This window comes from Heterocephalus glaber, unplaced genomic scaffold, assembly GCF_053883595.1.
Source record: "Heterocephalus glaber isolate CG9 unplaced genomic scaffold, H.glaber_assembly_v1.0 deba00000676, whole genome shotgun sequence".
NCBI lineage: Eukaryota > Metazoa > Chordata > Mammalia > Rodentia > Bathyergidae > Heterocephalus > Heterocephalus glaber.
The window spans coordinates 21470887-21488332 of record NW_028258156.1 but is presented as its reverse complement, the minus strand read 5'-3'; the positions used below and the strand labels follow the sequence as shown (position 1 = coordinate 21488332).

The 17446-nt window shown below is 37.5% G+C and overlaps 1 protein-coding gene across 5 annotated transcripts; it reads left to right on the top strand.

The window, feature by feature from the left end:
- The first annotated feature begins 1081 nt into the window (after positions 1 to 1081).
- Cbll1 (Cbl proto-oncogene like 1) lies at positions 1082 to 14914 on the top strand. Of its 5 annotated transcripts, none has more exons than XM_087206722.1 (6): positions 1082 to 1269; positions 5550 to 5717; positions 7469 to 7566; positions 8039 to 8122; positions 8626 to 8699; positions 11472 to 14914. In XM_087206722.1, the coding sequence occupies exons 1-6, from the start codon at positions 1257 to 1259 to the stop codon at positions 12505 to 12507; spliced, it is 1473 nt and encodes a 490-aa protein (XP_087062848.1). In that variant the 5' UTR covers positions 1082 to 1256; the 3' UTR covers positions 12508 to 14914. The 5 variants fall into 5 exon arrangements, with proteins under 5 accessions (XP_087062848.1, XP_004839711.1, XP_021109574.1 ...); XM_004839654.4 differs by having other exon boundaries at positions 7466 to 7566; XM_021253915.2 differs by having other exon boundaries at positions 1247 to 1269; positions 7466 to 7627.
- The last annotated feature ends 2532 nt before the right edge of the window (positions 14915 to 17446 follow it).

Genomic DNA, 17446 nt, shown 5'->3' with positions numbered 1-17446 from the left:
ACTGAAAGTGTGAATTACCCATGTAATGATGTTGTCACCAAGGGACGCCAAGAATAGAAACCAAACCCCTTGACTATCAGGCTAGTGTTTTCCACTAATTGTGCTCCTTTCTACTCATCCGAGAGCATCAAGAGTAAAGAGTTAGTGGAGGGAGTGGACACAAATGAGCCAAGTCTGCGAGGTGGAGACTGCACGGAAGGTCCTCAGGAATCGCTCTTTGACACTTCCCTTTTGTTCTGGCTGGGCAAGATGAAAGCAGCAACCACAAATCCCTGGGACCAAGAACTGGAACTAGGTACCGTCCGCCGCGGTAACTCTCTTCCCCTCGGTAACCGCTCCTTCCGGCCCAGCCCAGCGCTCACCCCACCTGCACCCCACCACCTCCCCGTCCCCCTCCTTCACCCCGCTCTGCACAGCACTGCTCGGGTCCCGCCCTCCACTTGGCCCTTTCTCCAGTCCCGAGGAGGTGCTGCAGGGGTTCGGAGTGCCAGCAGCGTTTCTCTAGAGAACGAATGGCATTAGAAACGCGTTTCGAGTGTTAGAAACCCCGGCGCTGGAACGGAGGCTACCGCTACCGCCGCGCGAGGGTCTAGGTGTAGCTCATCACGACAAAGCAAAATTTAGACAATAAGCACAGTCTCTCTCTCTTTAGCCGGGAGCGTCTCCCAGTTCCAGCATCCCTCAGGCAACCTCCCCAGGGAAGACGCCTTTCAGAGCGCTTGAGTTTACACTTTTCCAGCTCTGGAGGACGACACCGGCGAACCCTGACCCCGGGGGATTCCAAACCGTTACTCCGCCCGCCGGGGTGGGGCCAGCCGAACCGCCGCGCCTGCGCGTTCCGTCAGTCGGCCGGCGCCAGCACACTACAAGTCCCACAAGGCAACGCTCTGAGCACGGCGTCCGCCTTACCTGCCGCGAGCTCATTCCGCCGGCAACTACCGCTCTACCCTCCCCCGTTCGCGTCCGGTCCTTCCCATAGCTAAAGACTATTTCCTCTTGAAGCCGAGGAGGAGAGGTCTTAGTAACCTCCACCTCTAAGCTCCTCGCGTACTCGTTTTTTCCGTCTCTGCCCGGACTATGCTTGACTCCCTACCCGGAGTGGCTCGGTGGAGACGGGAGAAAGAAGCCCTTACAGGCCAAAACGGGGAAATCCGGGAGCACTTCCGGCCCCTAGGCTCAGGAAGGTATCGCGCAGGCGCTCGCTGCGACTCCGGCGCGGTTGACTTCCGCTCCCACTGTGCTCTGCGAGCCGAATCATGGATCACACTGGTAAGGAGGCGGAGGCAGTGGGGGTCCCGGTTTCATGCCCCCTTGGCCGGTCTGGGACTGGTTGCCTGGTGGGCAAAAGGGGTAACGCTCGCCCCACAGCACTGGGGTATGGTGGTGAGAAATAAATACCACAGACCGCTTCCTGTGCCCGCCGGGCCTGCTGCCTCTCGGCCTGCCCTCCAGTACGGTACCTCCATCCTCGGTGCCGGCAGCAGACGCTGGTTCTCTGGTTCTGCTGAGCTCCGAGCCCGGACCATGGGCAGCGCAGGCTTCGTGGGAAGGGGAAAACGCCAGCTCTTTTCCCCCTCAACCTGGCTGCTCTGCCCTTCGTTATGGGGCACTGGCGGGTGGATTCCATTCTCGGAGAAGCCTCATTACTGTGGGAATGGATGGGCGAAAGTGGGTTGGAGACTTCCTGCAGTCTCAGCCAGCCTTGAGAGGGTGCGGCGATGGTCACTTCTGTCATTATTGTCTCTCCAGTCCTTCATGGACTAGAGGTTAGCGACCACAGAGTCGAATATAGTTTTCAAAATCATAAACAGAGCAGCTTTTCTACTTAAGGCTTTCAAAGCATGGCCCGCGCTTCTGCTGTGGCCCTTTCTCATCATTTGGGAACGTTTAAAAGAAGACCTTAAAATGAAGACAATCTCATCGCTTTTCCCAAGTAAGATTGGCTCCATCCCTTCTTTGTGTTTCTTGGCTTCTCTTCCTTAAGGTTCTTGACTATTGAGTGAATTCGCTGGAGTTAGTAAGTGCTTCAGACAGTTATATCGACCGTAGCACAAGTAAGGAAAAAAGGCTTTTTTCTTAAAACATTGATTGGAATGTCCTCAGTCATCAGTTACCTACTTAACTATATAATTGTGTGTATGTATATATGCTTGTTTTTGCTGAGTGTGCACAGATACTTGTAGCCCTTGGGATGGAATGATGGAAAGGTAAACAATAGAACTGAGTCTTTGTCCTCATGGAGCTTACATTCTTTTGGAGAAGACAGTTTTTAAAAAACAAATGTTGAATGCTTTGAAGAATAACGGGTGCTATGGAGTAGGAAGTTTCAGAGAGGGTAGTCAGGGAAGGTTTTTCCTGAACTGTATTAGTTATGCTGAGATCTGATGAGAAGAATCCTGCCAGTATATAAAGCAGAAGGGAGAGCATTTTCGGTAAGCATAAAGGCACTGAGTAAGAGTAAAAGAGCCTTAAGATAAGATGGGAAAGGAAAGTGTAAATCTCACTCCAGGCTTTGAAGGATTTTAAGTGAATATGAAGCGACTGAGCAGAAATAAAGGAATATAGTCTTTTAAACATATAATGGACTGGTCCATGGAAAATGGTGTAAGAGAGGCAAGAACAATAGAAAATACACAATTTAGGAGGTGGTTGTAGTAGACTGAAAGGGAGACCTGGTTTAGTGATAAGAAAGGGGGGTTGTGTAGCTCAAAGGTAGAGTGTTTGTATAGCATGCTCAAGGCCATAGGTTCCATCCTCAGCACACAAACAAAGGCAGAAATATTTTAGTGGTAGAACTCAAACACAGACTGATGGATTGGTTTGGAGGTATGTAAGAGAAATGAGAAATGCATGGGTTTTGGGTTTGAGCATCTTGGTAGTGCCTACTACTGAGTTGAAGAAGACAGGAGAAAACCAGATTCTTTTAAAGGTGGGAGACACTGTGGGAATTTGGAAACAAGAATTTGATTTTGGACTGCTAGTATGTGTGAGATGTGTTGAGATATATGAAGGGAGATATCAAGAGAAGATCAGGAATGATACGTACTGAAAATACATATATGGGAGTTAGTAAGTTATAGTTAATGTCCTTCAAAGCATGAGAATTGGTGAGCTCGCTTCAAGAGAGTGAGTACAAAAGAGGGACTATCACCAGGCTGTAAGGAACTCCAGCTTCCCAGCTTTGGGAAACTTATGGAGTTGAAACTCTGGAATCTCAAAGGAGGAGTAGCAAACATTCCTTTTCAGCAAAGCATTTCACATTTGATCCTGTTACTGGATTTGGGAGTCATGTCCCTGTCAGTTTCAGGCTGTTAGGAAATTTGAATATAGGTGAATGTATAACAGAGTATTTATTATCCTACTTTCTAAGTTACATATTTGCCTAAAGGAAATAAGTCATACTAACGTGAAAATACTGATGAGGTTCTGAGTTCCATCCCCAGGACTTGGGGGGGGCACGGGGCACACTAATGAGCTGACCAGTTGAAAAATGAGTTATTGAGTCAGATGTATTTTCTGCTTAACATTAACTTCTATTTTTTCATTTATTTGAGGTAATCTTAATGTTTCATATCAAAAAACAGTATCAGTTGCTGTGCACTGATTGTGATGAAAAATTACAAAGCTTGCCAAAGATTCAGATTTTCTTGAAGTTCATAGATGTGAATTTGAATAGTTCATAGACATAAACTATTTGAATCACAGGGCCATTGGCAAGTGACAAAATGGCCAGTTATCTTGTAAATTGAAGACATCATGACAGTATGAGCATCTCAAAAGAACAATTTTAATATCAAAAGATAAGGTCTTTGGGAAAATTGATGAAACCTTGAATATTATCCAAAAATGACACATTTTATGAACGTACTTAAAATTCAAATGTAAATTGAAGTGTTCTAATAGAATTTTACCAGAAAAAAGTCACTTCAGGAAACTCCCAATTAACAGTTGATTCCATTCTTTGGTCTTTCTAAGAATTAGCACTTTTGTACTAAAACATTTCTTGGTTCCCTTTATTCAAGATAAAATCCTAAATGAATGTTTTAAAATTGTATTACATAAAGTCATTGCTCCTCTTAAATATGGCTTCATCTTCAATGGCAAATTGCCCTTAGTTCTTACTTTGTATATACTGTACCAAGGACTTTGTTATGGGCTTTATGTTTTGCTACTGTATATTCAAAAAGAAATCATGTTGTATGTTTTTCTTAATTTAAGCAAGAACCAGATAGCCCCCAAACGAGCCCAGAATATTGTCACAGTTAAATGCTGTACTTTATAACTTACAATCTTTAAAGCAAGCAGCAAAGTTTCAAGGGGAAGCAGGCCCTTAAAAGTGGTAGGTTGGTTATGTCAGCAACAATAGAGACCCCAGTTTACTAGTTTACTAGTTTACTAGTTTCTCATTTGTCTTAAATGAATTTTACATGGACAGTTTGGTTATCAGTTTGGAGTGTAATATTTCTTGCAGGGACAGTCCATGGCTTTATTCAATAATTTATGTTTAAAACGTTAGAAGTAGAAAAAACTTTGTATTTTCTAGAGCATTTTCATAGCATTTCCTTTTTTGTCTCTAGGTAGAGTTGAATATTTTGTGTTACATCTTTTCATATACTTGAGAAAAGACAACTGAAGCTTTACATGAGTCAATTCTTTTTTTTTTTTTAGTACTGTTGATCGAACTTGGGTCCTTGTGCTTGTGAGGCAGGTGGCAGAACCACTGAGCTAAATCCCCAGCCCTACATGAGTCAGTTCTATGAAATAATGCACCTGCTTCTCATGGGACATGAGTTCATTTATTTCATAGATAGTAACAGAATAGAAAGCATCATTTTTTAGACCTAGTTGAAGTTAGAAATCTTGTATCCTTCTAAATTATAGTTTAATATTATAATGCTAAGAATAATTCAGTCACATGTGTGTCTCTAGAAATATAGCATAAATGTATTATTGCATGTTTCTACTAAATGTACAATAATTTTATTACTTCTGAATGCATTTTAGAAAAACCATTTTAAGGACTTAATCACTCTCCTTAAAATTTAACTTCATTTCAGATACACTATATAATTTTGCCTTCATAAGGGTTAGTTTTGTGTTTTCAGTTTGGTTGTCCTGACATAAATTTAGTAAATAGATTTAGTAAATTTATTGAGTGCCTACTTTGCATGTTTGATGGTCCCACACAGAGACAGGGATGGTTTGTTTCTTTCTTTAGCTTTAAAAAATCTCTTAGAGTTACTTTAAGACCCTCAATTCATGAGGGTTTTATATTTCTATAAAGTATTCTAGAATTACAGAAAAATTTTATTGCCCGTTTATATAGGGAGAAGTAAAGGGTTTCCAAAAGGAGCTAATTATAAAGCATTGCTCTAAAGTTCTATCCAAAATAGAGAAAATTAGCAGTTAAACTATATCATATTCAAAATCAGAACCAAGATCTTTAACACTTGATATTGTTGGGTATATTGTTTCAATACCTGTGACAGAATAATCTTCAAAAGAAAAACTAAAAGAAAAATTTATTCATTTATTTTTTTCTAACATAGACAATGAGTTACAAGGCACTAATAGTTCTGGATCGTTGGGTGGTCTTGATGTTCGCAGACGAATTCCTATAAAACTCATCTCCAAACAAGCGAACAAAGCCAAACCTGCACCTCGAGCTCAAAGGACTATAAACAGGATGCCTGCAAAGGCACCAACTGGTGATGAAGGTAATTTGTTTAAACTTACTGGTCCAGTAAACTTACTGGTCCAACAGTCTTTCTGTTGGCTTGCACTAAATAATCCCTATGATTTTATTTACTCATAGCTACCTTTTACAAAAGTTTTACATACTTTATTCACTTTTCAAAAGTTTTGTTTGACATCTCATTTTGGCATCTTTTACTTTTCCTCCCTTTATAAGTTTCCTATTTAAAAAAAAAACAAAATCTAAACAGTATTGTAGAAAGCATAACATTAAAGCAAAATTAGCCTCTGTTCCCCCACAATCCTTCCCTCCAAAGATAATCTCTGGTAAGACTTTCTAATTATGGTAGTATTAATTTTTTATGTATAACTGCCTTTTTTCATGTAATCTGCATTTGATATTTCGTATGTCTTATCAGTACATACAGGTGTACTCTCACTTTTAAAAAATAGGTTTAGATATTTCATTTATAGGTATACCATAATTTATTGAAGAATTTTTCTGTTTGTTTTTTTTTTTTTGCTATACAGGCTATTATGTATACTTTGTAGAATTTGTACTTTGGAAAAATTTGGACATTTGATGCTGTTGTACATTATAGAATTTGTGGATCCTGTCCAATTGCTTTTCAAAAGATACATTAGTTTATATACCCACGCATCAGTATTTGAAACTGTAAACAAGAAAATTGTTTCAATTGGCTCCTGTATATTGTGTATCTTTTTCTATTGGTCTTTTGCATTTTGTATAAAAATTTTTATTGGAAAGAGCTTGAAGATTCTGTGTAGTCAGGTTCCTGGTCTTTGCTGTTATGACTTTGTAGTATTAAAAAGATCTTTGTTAGGAGTTTGAGGCCAACTTGGGCTACATAGGGAGTTCAGGGTCAGCCTGAATTACATAATGAGACAAATAAAAAGGTCTTCCTTTATTCCATGAGCACAAAACAGTTTTCCTATCTTACCTTTTAATGCAAATCAGCAAACTATTTATGGGGCAAATCTGGCCCTATTTTTATAAATAAAATTACTGCAATATAGCCATGACCATTCATTTAAATATTGTCTACAGCTGCTTGCTTTCATGCTATAATGGCAGAATCCTCAAAGCATGAAACATTTACTGACTGAGCTTTTACAGAAAAATGTGCTGACCTCTGCTTTGGAACATTTATAGAGATATATTTGGCTTAATTTTAAAAAATAAAACAAAACAATGACCAAGACCTTACTTTATTTTTTTTCTCTAAACAGCTAGCCAGTGTCTCAGCCACTGAGTAATCTGCTTTTTCCTTGCTGAAAAGGAATCTTGCCATTAACATATTCAAGTTCTGAAAGTCATTGTGCCTATTTCTAGACTTTCTATTCTATTATAGGAATCTGTCTCTATTTTTTTATTAGAATCAGACTGCTGTAATTATACCTTATGTTTTCTTTTACTGTAGGGTTTTTCTCCCTGAACAAGTGTGTTTGAAGTTGGAGTGTTGTTAAATCATGGTAGTGACACTGGGGTGCAGCTCTGTGATAGAGCATGTGCTTAGCCTATTTAAGTCCCCAGCAGTATTCTCAATTGTAAAGTAATAAAGTTGGGCTAGATCGTCACCCAGATTACCTCTGATATTTTAAGCTGATCTTAATTATCTTATTCTTAGGAGAGCTTTGAAAGGCATCAGATAGACTTCTTAGTGAATAAGGCTATTTTGTTAGGTATGTATACTCCAAGATGAAATTTGAGGTTTGAAAAGTTAATGGGTAATACTTTTTTTTTCTTCAGAAGGATTTGATTATAATGAAGAAGAACGGTATGACTGTAAAGGGGGCGAACTGTTTGGAAATCAGCGAAGATTTCCTGGACATCTATTTTGGGACTTTAAGGTATAGCTAAAAGTGAAAAATCAAGTATTAAATACTTGCAGTGCTGAATACATAAAGAATGGTATGAATTTTTATTTTATCTGGTTTTTTTCCCCAGCATACATTAATCATCTTTCTAAAAATGCCCTGTTGCACTATTTCCAAAAATAATTTAAAGTAATTTTAAGTAAAGCCAAGTAAAATCTAATAACCACTATTTAAGAAGAAAAAAATTAATCACAGTGTTCTGGGAAGCTGGGGCAAGATGATTACAAGTTTGAACCCAGCTTGGGCAACGTAGCACCTTAGCAAGACCTTGTCTCAGAATTTTGGGGGATTGGGGGCCGGTAGGGATGTAGCTTAGCACAGAGGCCCTGCATTCAGTCCCTAGTTAATAATGCTTATAAAATTTTAACCATTTTTTAATTGTGTGAATTTTAGATATAGTTTTTAGAATTGCTTAGAGGAAGTTTTAATTATATCATTTCAACAGATAAACATCTTAGGTGAAAAGGATGATACACCAGTTCATTTCTGTGACAAATGTGGACTGCCTATTAAAATCTATGGGCGAATGGTAAGTATTAATAAATTAAATCCTGTGTAGAGGTAAGATTCTGAAATTTAAGTAGAGGTTTGTCGTTGTTTAATAATTAAGTTTGCAACATGTTTAAGTATGGCATAGCTAAAGGAATTTTTGGAATTTAATTGTTGTTTTACTGCTTTGGAATAGTTTCAGAATAGGATAAGACAGAACATGTTTACAGTGTGTTTCAGGAGCTTTTAACATCTCAGAACTGTGGTTGAAGTTTATAGAGTTTATACCTCTAGAAAGTGTAAGCAGATGTACATGCATACATTTATTGGGAAAGGGGCCAAAATTTTCAACACGCTCTCAAAAGGCTTTGTGAGTAAAAAAGGTTAACTGTTGCTTTTATGTAGTTAGTACTTAATAAATGTTCATTTTAAGATTTCACATGTGCTTTCTATGTCTAGGTCATTTTATGTTTACTGTTTTTTATGGAAATATATTCCAATTGTTAACTATCAATGTGTTAATTATACTGTCTTTGTTTACAGATTCCATGCAAACATGTTTTTTGCTATGACTGTGCTATTTTACATGAAAAAAAGGGAGACAAAATGTGTCCGGGGTAAGATGAGGTCATCTTTATATTTTAAGTAGTAGAGTTTGTAGTGAAATGATTTATAAACTAGGTTAAAGATTAAGGGGCCAGGGATTTAGCTCAGTGGTTCTGGCACCTGCTGCGCAAGTGCAAGGTCCTGAGTTCAATCCTTGGTACCAAACAAACAAAAAAAGATCAGGGTGTGATGTAAACAAGGGAAAGGATCAAATGTGTAGACATAGGTAAGGTTTCTGTGTGAGCCTGGAGTTAGCTTTAGCATTTCTAAAATAGGGCTAGCTGGCCACTCTCAATCAATTCAAATTGGCCAAAATGATGAAATCCACTTGCCATCGTAGACTTGGTTTTTATAAGCCCAAACTAATTATTATTGTATTATTATTATTTTCAGTGGTCTGCTATAGAGGTAGTACAGTGTGGTGTAATGATTGAGAATAGAGACTCTAGAATCAAAATTCTTGAGTTCAAATCCTTGTTCTGCCATTTATTAACTGACATAGGTTAGTTTTTTAAAATTTTAATTTGTAAAATGGGGCTAATAATTGTATCTCCCTCCCTGGGTTAATTTTAATTGTAAGTGAAGATAGATGATTGATAAATAGGTAGCTAGATAGGACCTGATATATAATAAGCACTATGTATTATAAGCTTTTATTACATTCACATGTTATTAGTATGTCTCGAGATATCAGAAGGACATTGACTCAAATTATGAGGAACTAGTCCTTCTTGGAATGGTCTTACAGTATCTAAAGTAGGGATTTTTATATTTATTTAGAACCCCAGATGAGGAAGGCTTTGGAAGGACTTAGAGAAGCTTCTTTGGAACAGCCATAGGCTTCCTAGATTCCTTATAACCTGTGCTTGAAGCTGCCTTAAGATTTAGTACTTAGGATTAAATCCAAAGTCCCATGAATGACAGGCAAGTGCTCTGTCACTGAGCTAAATTTCCCAGCCTGGATGACTCCCTTTTATGGTGTAGGAAATTGCAACACTGGGAGAGAAAGGAATGATTTGTTGATAACCCAATGACAGCTGATTTTTTTTTTAGCATATCTTACTAGCTTTTTAAAGAAACTATAAAACCTGGAACCATGGGTTTAAAGAATATTTATTGTGTAGAATTATAATTCAGAAGAGTTATGAAATTAGAAATACTTTGTGTTTTGGATGTTTTCTGAAGTACCTAGTTTTCTAATTCAGTGTCCATTCACTTTAGCAAATTTGATTTCTTCATTGGCAGAAAGGATTTCAGATGTGATGAAGTACTATGTAGGAGACACTAGAAAGTTCTTTTACATAAGTGTTGTGATGTTAATATTTAAAAGGACATCTAGTTTTAAAGATATTGAAGGTAACTTCAGTAAGCCGCTCACCTATGTGGTCCTTAGCTGTTTATATATATATATATTTTTAAATTTAATTTAATTTTATTTATTTATTTATTGGTACCGGGGATCAAACTTGGGACCTTGCGCTTGTGAAGCAGGTGGCGGAACCGCTGAGCTAAATCCCTGGCAGTCCTTAGCTGTTTTAGGACAGAAGCCTACCTTGATTAACAGACCCAGATCAGGAAGTGAGGAAATGGCAACCAAAGTTAATGGAAATACTATATGCTACTGCTGTTAGTCATCACCCAGATGTTAATTTGGAGATGTTTCTCAGTTTATATAGCAAAGTTGAAGCAAAATGAGATGTGTGCAGATTGCCACTAAAGGGAAGTATACTAGCATCAACAAGGAGTGCCAGCCTTATACCAAGGATGGAAAAGTAGACATAATTTAAAATAAATAGTACAGAATCATTTAATGCAGTATCAAATGACCTGACACACATTCAGTGGTGACTGTTTACATTTATACCTATGTAGTACTTAACGTGATTAAATATTGTCACTTGTATTGTTTCATTTAATCTTAAAAATACTCTTGTGAGTAAGGTGAAATACCTATAAAAACATTGTGGGTTAGGTAAAGTATGTATTTTAACCCCATTTTACAAATGAGAAAACAAACTCAAAGTGGTTAAGTGACTTCCAAATTACAGAGCCAATATTATTAGGGCCCATGTCTTTGGATTTCAAGTTCAGTCCTCTTTTCACTATGTCTGAAGACTTTAAAGGCAAGAATAGATTAAATATGAATGACGAACAGTTACTATTTTGACCCCAAGTCATTAAGAAAATGTTGAGTTAAATTTAGTTCTCTCATTTAGATAGGCAGGAAAATGTACCATGTTTTGGTACTAAATTTGAGAATTCAGAAAATCTCTGTCTTAAGGCACACTGAATTGAAGTTTTTATGTTAAGAACCCAGGGATTAGGAAGATCCTCGTTGTAGTCCTTGCAAGCATCTTCCACTTACTGTCTTCCACTTAGTATTGTTTGCTCAACAAATACTATTCACTAACGCTGTATAGGTTTGAATTGTTTGTAAGTGGCAGATTCTTTGCTTTATCCTTCTTGGATTTTTTTTTCCTTGAAAAAATGGATACAAAGCACACAGTTGTTTGGGAAAATTAGGTAAATTCTAGGTCTTGGGAGTTATAAGGTCTCTAAGACATACTCTGATAATACGATTAAGAGTTCTGAAGTTGACAGAAATGCCGATGATTAGTGTCTAAGACTAGACAGTGAAGATGATTACAGGTTCACTTAGAGTAACTACCTTTTAATTGTGAACTTTTGCTATGTGTTATATAAAAACTTTAAAGCAGCCATATTTTGAAAAAGACATACATTCTGTGTTTAGTAAATCAAATTTTTTTCCTCTTCTGATTTAGCTGTAGTGATCCTGTGCAGCGAATTGAACAGTGTACACGAGGTTCTCTCTTCATGTGTAGCATTGTTCAAGGGTGCAAGAGAACGTATTTGTCTCAGAGAGACTTACAGGCTCATATCAACCATCGCCACATGAGAGCTGGAAAACCTGTTACCCGGGCTTCGCTTGAAAATGTTCATCCTCCTATTGCCCCACCACCAGCTGAAATCCCTGAGCGCTTTATAATGCCACCAGACAAGCACCATATGAGCCATATTCCGCCAAAGCAGCACATCATGATGCCACCACCTCCTTTGCAGCATGTGCCACATGAGCACTACAATCAGCCACATGAGGATATTCGTGCTCCTCCAGCAGAATTGTCCATGGCTCCACCACCACCTCGTTCGGTCAGTCAGGAAACCTTTCGTATTTCAACAAGAAAACACAGCAATTTAATAACCGTCCCTATTCAGGATGACTCAAATTCAGGTGCTAGAGAACCACCACCTCCTGCCCCAGCACCTGCTCACCATCATCCTGAATATCAGGGTCAACCAGTGGTTTCGCACCCTCATCATATTATGCCTCCACAGCAACATTATGCACCACCCCCCCCTCCTCCACCACCAATAAGCCATCCAATGCCACATCCTCCCCAGGCTGCAGGTACTCCTCACTTGGTATATAGCCAAGCTCCACCTCCACCTATGACCTCTGCTCCACCACCAATAACCCCGCCCCCTGGACATATTATTGCCCAGATGCCACCTTATATGAATCATCCTCCTCCAGGACCTCCCCCACCGCAACATGGTGGTCCACCTGTAACTGCACCCCCTCCTCACCATTATAATCCTAACTCTTTACCCCAGTTTACTGAAGATCAAGGAACTCTCAGCCCTCCATTTACACAACCAGGGGGAATGAGTCCTGGTATATGGCCTGCACCAAGAGGGCCACCTCCTCCTCCACGAATGCAGGGTCCGCCTTCTCAAACCCCACTTCCTGGACCACATCATCCAGATCAGACAAGATATAGACCGTATTACCAATGATAATAGTGTTCTGAACTGAAGACATGAGGGAAAAAAATTAACTTACAGTCAGTCTTTTCATTAAGCTTTGACTGTTTTGGGAAAGAAAAGTACCTCTTACCAGGGTGGCTATAAAACACGTAGGGTCTTTTGTTTCTTAAAATGGTTTTCAATCTTGACCTTAGGATTGATTTCAAGTACTATACTGTAGTGCAGTTAAGTGGCTTGGTTGAGCACAGCTATATTTTACCAACTTTGATTCCCCCAGTGTGGTAAATTGACTCAGAAGTGACCATTTGTAAAAATGAAAAATTTTCATTGTTCCACTTTCATAAGTATTGGGTAAACCCAATGTTTAGTTTTTCTTGTGATACATTTTGTTAACCTGTGTAAAAGGATTAAATTTCAATATGGTTGTAAAAATGCTATTTTTATGTGAATTTAAGTACAGCCACATACTGTTTTTTAAAATCATATGTTTTACCACTAATTTCCCAAAGTTATAATAAAATCCTAAAAGTAGAATTTGCTGTAAAGCAGACTGTTAAATGATAGAGATTATTTCACATTTTATGCACTGAAATTTTGAGGTACAGTAAGTATATAATACACTTCACTTGGATGCCTTTTTGTGTTTAGGCAGCCTTAGGAACGCCAAAATACATCGGAATTCCAGTACTAAGATGTTGGTGATGTTAAAAGACATTCTGATTATTTGGGAAGAAACGGCCAAAGTAATACTCTACAGGCTCCAAGCCGGCGGGAGGGGGGTTCTGTTAATCATTGCTTTTTTTATTGAATGGTTGGAATCATATGATGCACCACACTTACTAATCTTACTTAACATTATTTTATAGAACTGTTCAAATGGTGTTATTTAGATGAAGTATTTTCTCTGTTCATTGTCTTAAGCTAAATATTTAGGGCTGATAGGCTTTATATAAATCCTCATTTCATGGTAGTTTAATTCTGTGCTTATGTGGGTTCTTTATTGGGTTTTAAACTAAAATTGAAATGCTTTGGAGGAATTTGAATAATGTATTAATGAGTTGTAATCAAACTAGCATTTGCTCAGGTTTCATTGCTTGTGTGAAGGGTTTTTCCTATAACTTGAAATTTAAAAACTATTATTTCCTGTTCCTTTTTTTGGTCAGGTGGTCTAAATTTGTAACATTTTAGCATTGCATCAATGATGATGACTACCAGATAATGTGAGATTGGAGAAGAGAAAAGTAATGACTAAATTGTGGATTTCAGTGCTTTATAGGTGCCTTTAGAGTCAGCTTTTGCATTATAGGGGCTTGTTACAGTCCAGCTAAGGTGACCACTTACAGTTTATACAGATCTCATATGTATAAATCAACATTCTTAGGATATTATATATCCTTTGAATAAATCCCTGTGAACTCTTCCTCCCTCCTAAAATGGTGCATAATATAAACATGATGTGTAGTATGCAGATATCATTTATTAGGTAGTTTGTAGTATATAAAATTAGAACATACTTCTTTTTCAACAAAGGGTTAACTGTTTGCTAATTTACCATTTTATTCTGTCAGGTACAGGCAAAACAAATTTTCATTTTGGATGATCATATACACAACTTTCGGAACTTAGAACAGTTAAAAATAATATAAATGGCCATTTCACTCTTGACTGGCCAAAAATAAGTAATACACTTTTTTCTTAAGTGATTTTTCACACTTAGCAATTTGAGAGACTAGTTTGTTAATGCACTATTTCTAGCGAGCAATTCTTGTTATTAGGAGCATGAGAGTGAAATAGTGTGAAGTGTTGGTGGTGAGTGCTTCTATCATATTACTGTAGGTACTTGGACTGGTGCAAACTTGATTCCTTTTCATGCCCCTGTTTGGGAGCTGTTAAAATATTACTGTTAAAAATCCAAACCATTCTTTGCCATGTAATTAGAAAGTAGCCAAATTTACTTTAGAGCTTCTCAGCTGTTTATGAAGAGCTCTTCTGCTTTTATTGAAATTCATTAGCATCAAATGTAGTGAGAAACCACCTAGCCTGTGTTTTGGACAAAAAAAAAAAATCAGTATGATAAAATTCCATATGTTAAGAGAATTCTATAGGCTTTAAAAAATGATTTAAGTTAGGTTTAATAAACATGTTATGCAGGGAGGCAGATCAGATGAATGTCTTGTAGCAGACAAAAATTTTTAAGTGGTGTTAGACTTGAATTCATCAGTTAATTGTTTGAACGAGGGTGGGTGGGTAGAAGGAAAACAAAATTACTGTTAGTGTTTCTTAAGGAAAAAGATGTGAATCCCAGCCTTATTTCAGGGAAACCTTTGAAGCTATGATGGACATAAGTCTAAATGTATGTATGTTTCATTATATTGCTCTTAAGACTACTGAGGTGGCAGTTTTAATTCTTAAAAACAATAAAATGGAAGCATAAATACTATTTGCCTAGATGAATTTTTACGTAATGATGATACATTTGGGACAATGCAAGATTTTTCATGTTTATGGTAAAGCTTTCTACAGTAAAATTAGATTCATTAAAAAAGAAAACCCAGCAAGTTGATTATATTTCTTTAATGGCAAGTTTGTTCAGAGTATAATCAATATTTGGGGAAAGAGCCATTGCAAAGACCAGAACAAACTTCATTTTGCCCTGTAAAAACCACTCGCTGAAAATTGTGTACTGATCAGATGTAATAGATAGAAATATATTTGATCATATTTTAAAAACCTACAGAAAATGGCTATTTACTATAAAGTATACAGAACTACTTTAAAATTTTATTCAGACTCATTGAAGAGTATGTTTCATCTTTTTAAAAATGCTCTAGTCTTTAAATTAAAAAACAAATCTTACAAGTATGTGAAAAACAAAGTATCTAAAGCAAAAACACTTCTCAGATTACCCATCAGATTATTGTAGATTGATGTTAAGTGTAGATTGAAGTAACATAATCATATCCACACTTTATCTTGATTAAAATTAACTTATTTTTATTTACTGATTTGTAACCAGTTTGTTAAAATATGGCTTAGAAATCAAGCAGAATTGTTACAATAACTGTACAATCTAATACAATATTGGATATCCTCATCCCTAAAGAGGAATTTGGGTTAAGCCACGCAAAAATACATGGTAATGCTACTAATAAAAACTGATTTGGTTTTTTTTTGGGGGGGGGGTTGAGACAGGGTTTCACTGGCCTTGAATTTGCAGTGACCCTCCTGCCTCAGACTCCTGGGTGCTAGGATTTCAGGTGTGTGCCACTGCACCTGGATTCTGATTTGGCTATTTAAACACCTGTTTTGATTCATGGCCCCTCAGTTTATCATCATGAGAAAAAGTGCTTTAGGGTAAAATGCTTAATATTTTATTGCTAAATTTTTCCCATCTATCTTTAAAAATTATGGGTTTTTACACATTATAGAAGCAGGAATTTGACATGAACACTAAGCCGTGGGTTCATTTCTCATACAGGACCATCTTTTTGCAGAATCATTCATTCTAAAATGTTATTCTGTGACAATATCCTAATTCTCTTTTGTGCACTGTTGTCAATACTAACCTTCATATTGCATTTAAGCCCATTTTCTATTCTGCCTTTAAAATTGTTTGTCTTCAGATAGAAAAATGTTCCCTTTTGTTTTGCTTCTGGGTACTTTCAGAATCTTTTCTTTTTAAATTTGTACTCATTTTCAGTTACCCAAGTATGAAGTCTTGTGGAAAAAAATGTAATATTACAAATAAAGGTTAAGATTTCTTCAGCCACCATCCCAATGAGCTTCCTCACAACTTTGATCTGTGTATCTGTTTTAGTTACAAATCTGACAACTCAGTAGGTTCTGTGCCATAATAAGCATCCTAATCCATACTAAATGTATTTCATGACCTATATTCATTAGAGTCTGAGCTATCATCTAGAATATAAAGGTTTATTCATTCAAAATAATTGGGTTCTAGTCACAGTGCTAAGCACTTACTTAGAATACACAGACTAGAGACAATCCCTGAATGATTCTATGCCATGTTTGCAAGTGTGATAAAATCCTATGGAAATGAGAGAAGGGATAATGTGGGTAGTAGTAGTTTGTGATTGTAAATGGGAGGGGTACATTTGAGCAAGAATATCAAGTAGGTAAAAACCACCAACATTAAGCAGTGCTTTCTAAGCAAAATTCATGGCCTATAAAGGCCTTAGGTGGGGCTGCATATTTGAGGATTAGCAGATGGGTGAAATGAGGTGACAAGAATTGGAGGCTGGCTTAGCTTAGTGGTAGAGCCCTTGACAAGCATGCTTGGAGCCTTGAGTTTGATCACTGGCACCACCACTACCACCACTGGACACACACAATAAAAGTAAGGAATTGGAACAGGGAAATCAGATCTAGGCATCATAAGATCGTTGACGTTACTCTCGTAGACATGGGAAGCCATTTGTGACATTCTGAACAAAGGGTAGAAATTTTGCCTGGCTCTGCAAAAGGATTCATTCTTTATTTGTGTTGGAGGCAAAGGTGGAAGAGAAGTCAGAAAGGTTTTAATTATATGAGATCATAGTGGTAGCATTGAAGTATTAAGTAGGTGATGTGTGGAAGGATAGACACATGCACACACAGAAAATTATGTTAGGTGTGGGGATGTAATGAACAACATAAGTATGATCCTTACCCTTGTGGAGCACATTGTTTTTTCTCCCATTTTTAAAAATTGCAGTTATTAAAGCATATTAATTGTACAGATTAATGGGTTTAACTGTGACATTTCCATACATATATTGTGCTTTGATCATATCTACCCTCTAATACTGTCTCTTCACCTACCCTCTTTCTTCCTTCACCCTGGTCTCCTTCCCTAATAGTCCCTCTTCTACTTTCAGCTCATTAAAGTTTTCACTTAGGACAGAAAATAACGTCATGCCTGTCTTTCTGTGTTTGGCTTATGTTTGCTTACCATGATGCCCTCCAGTTC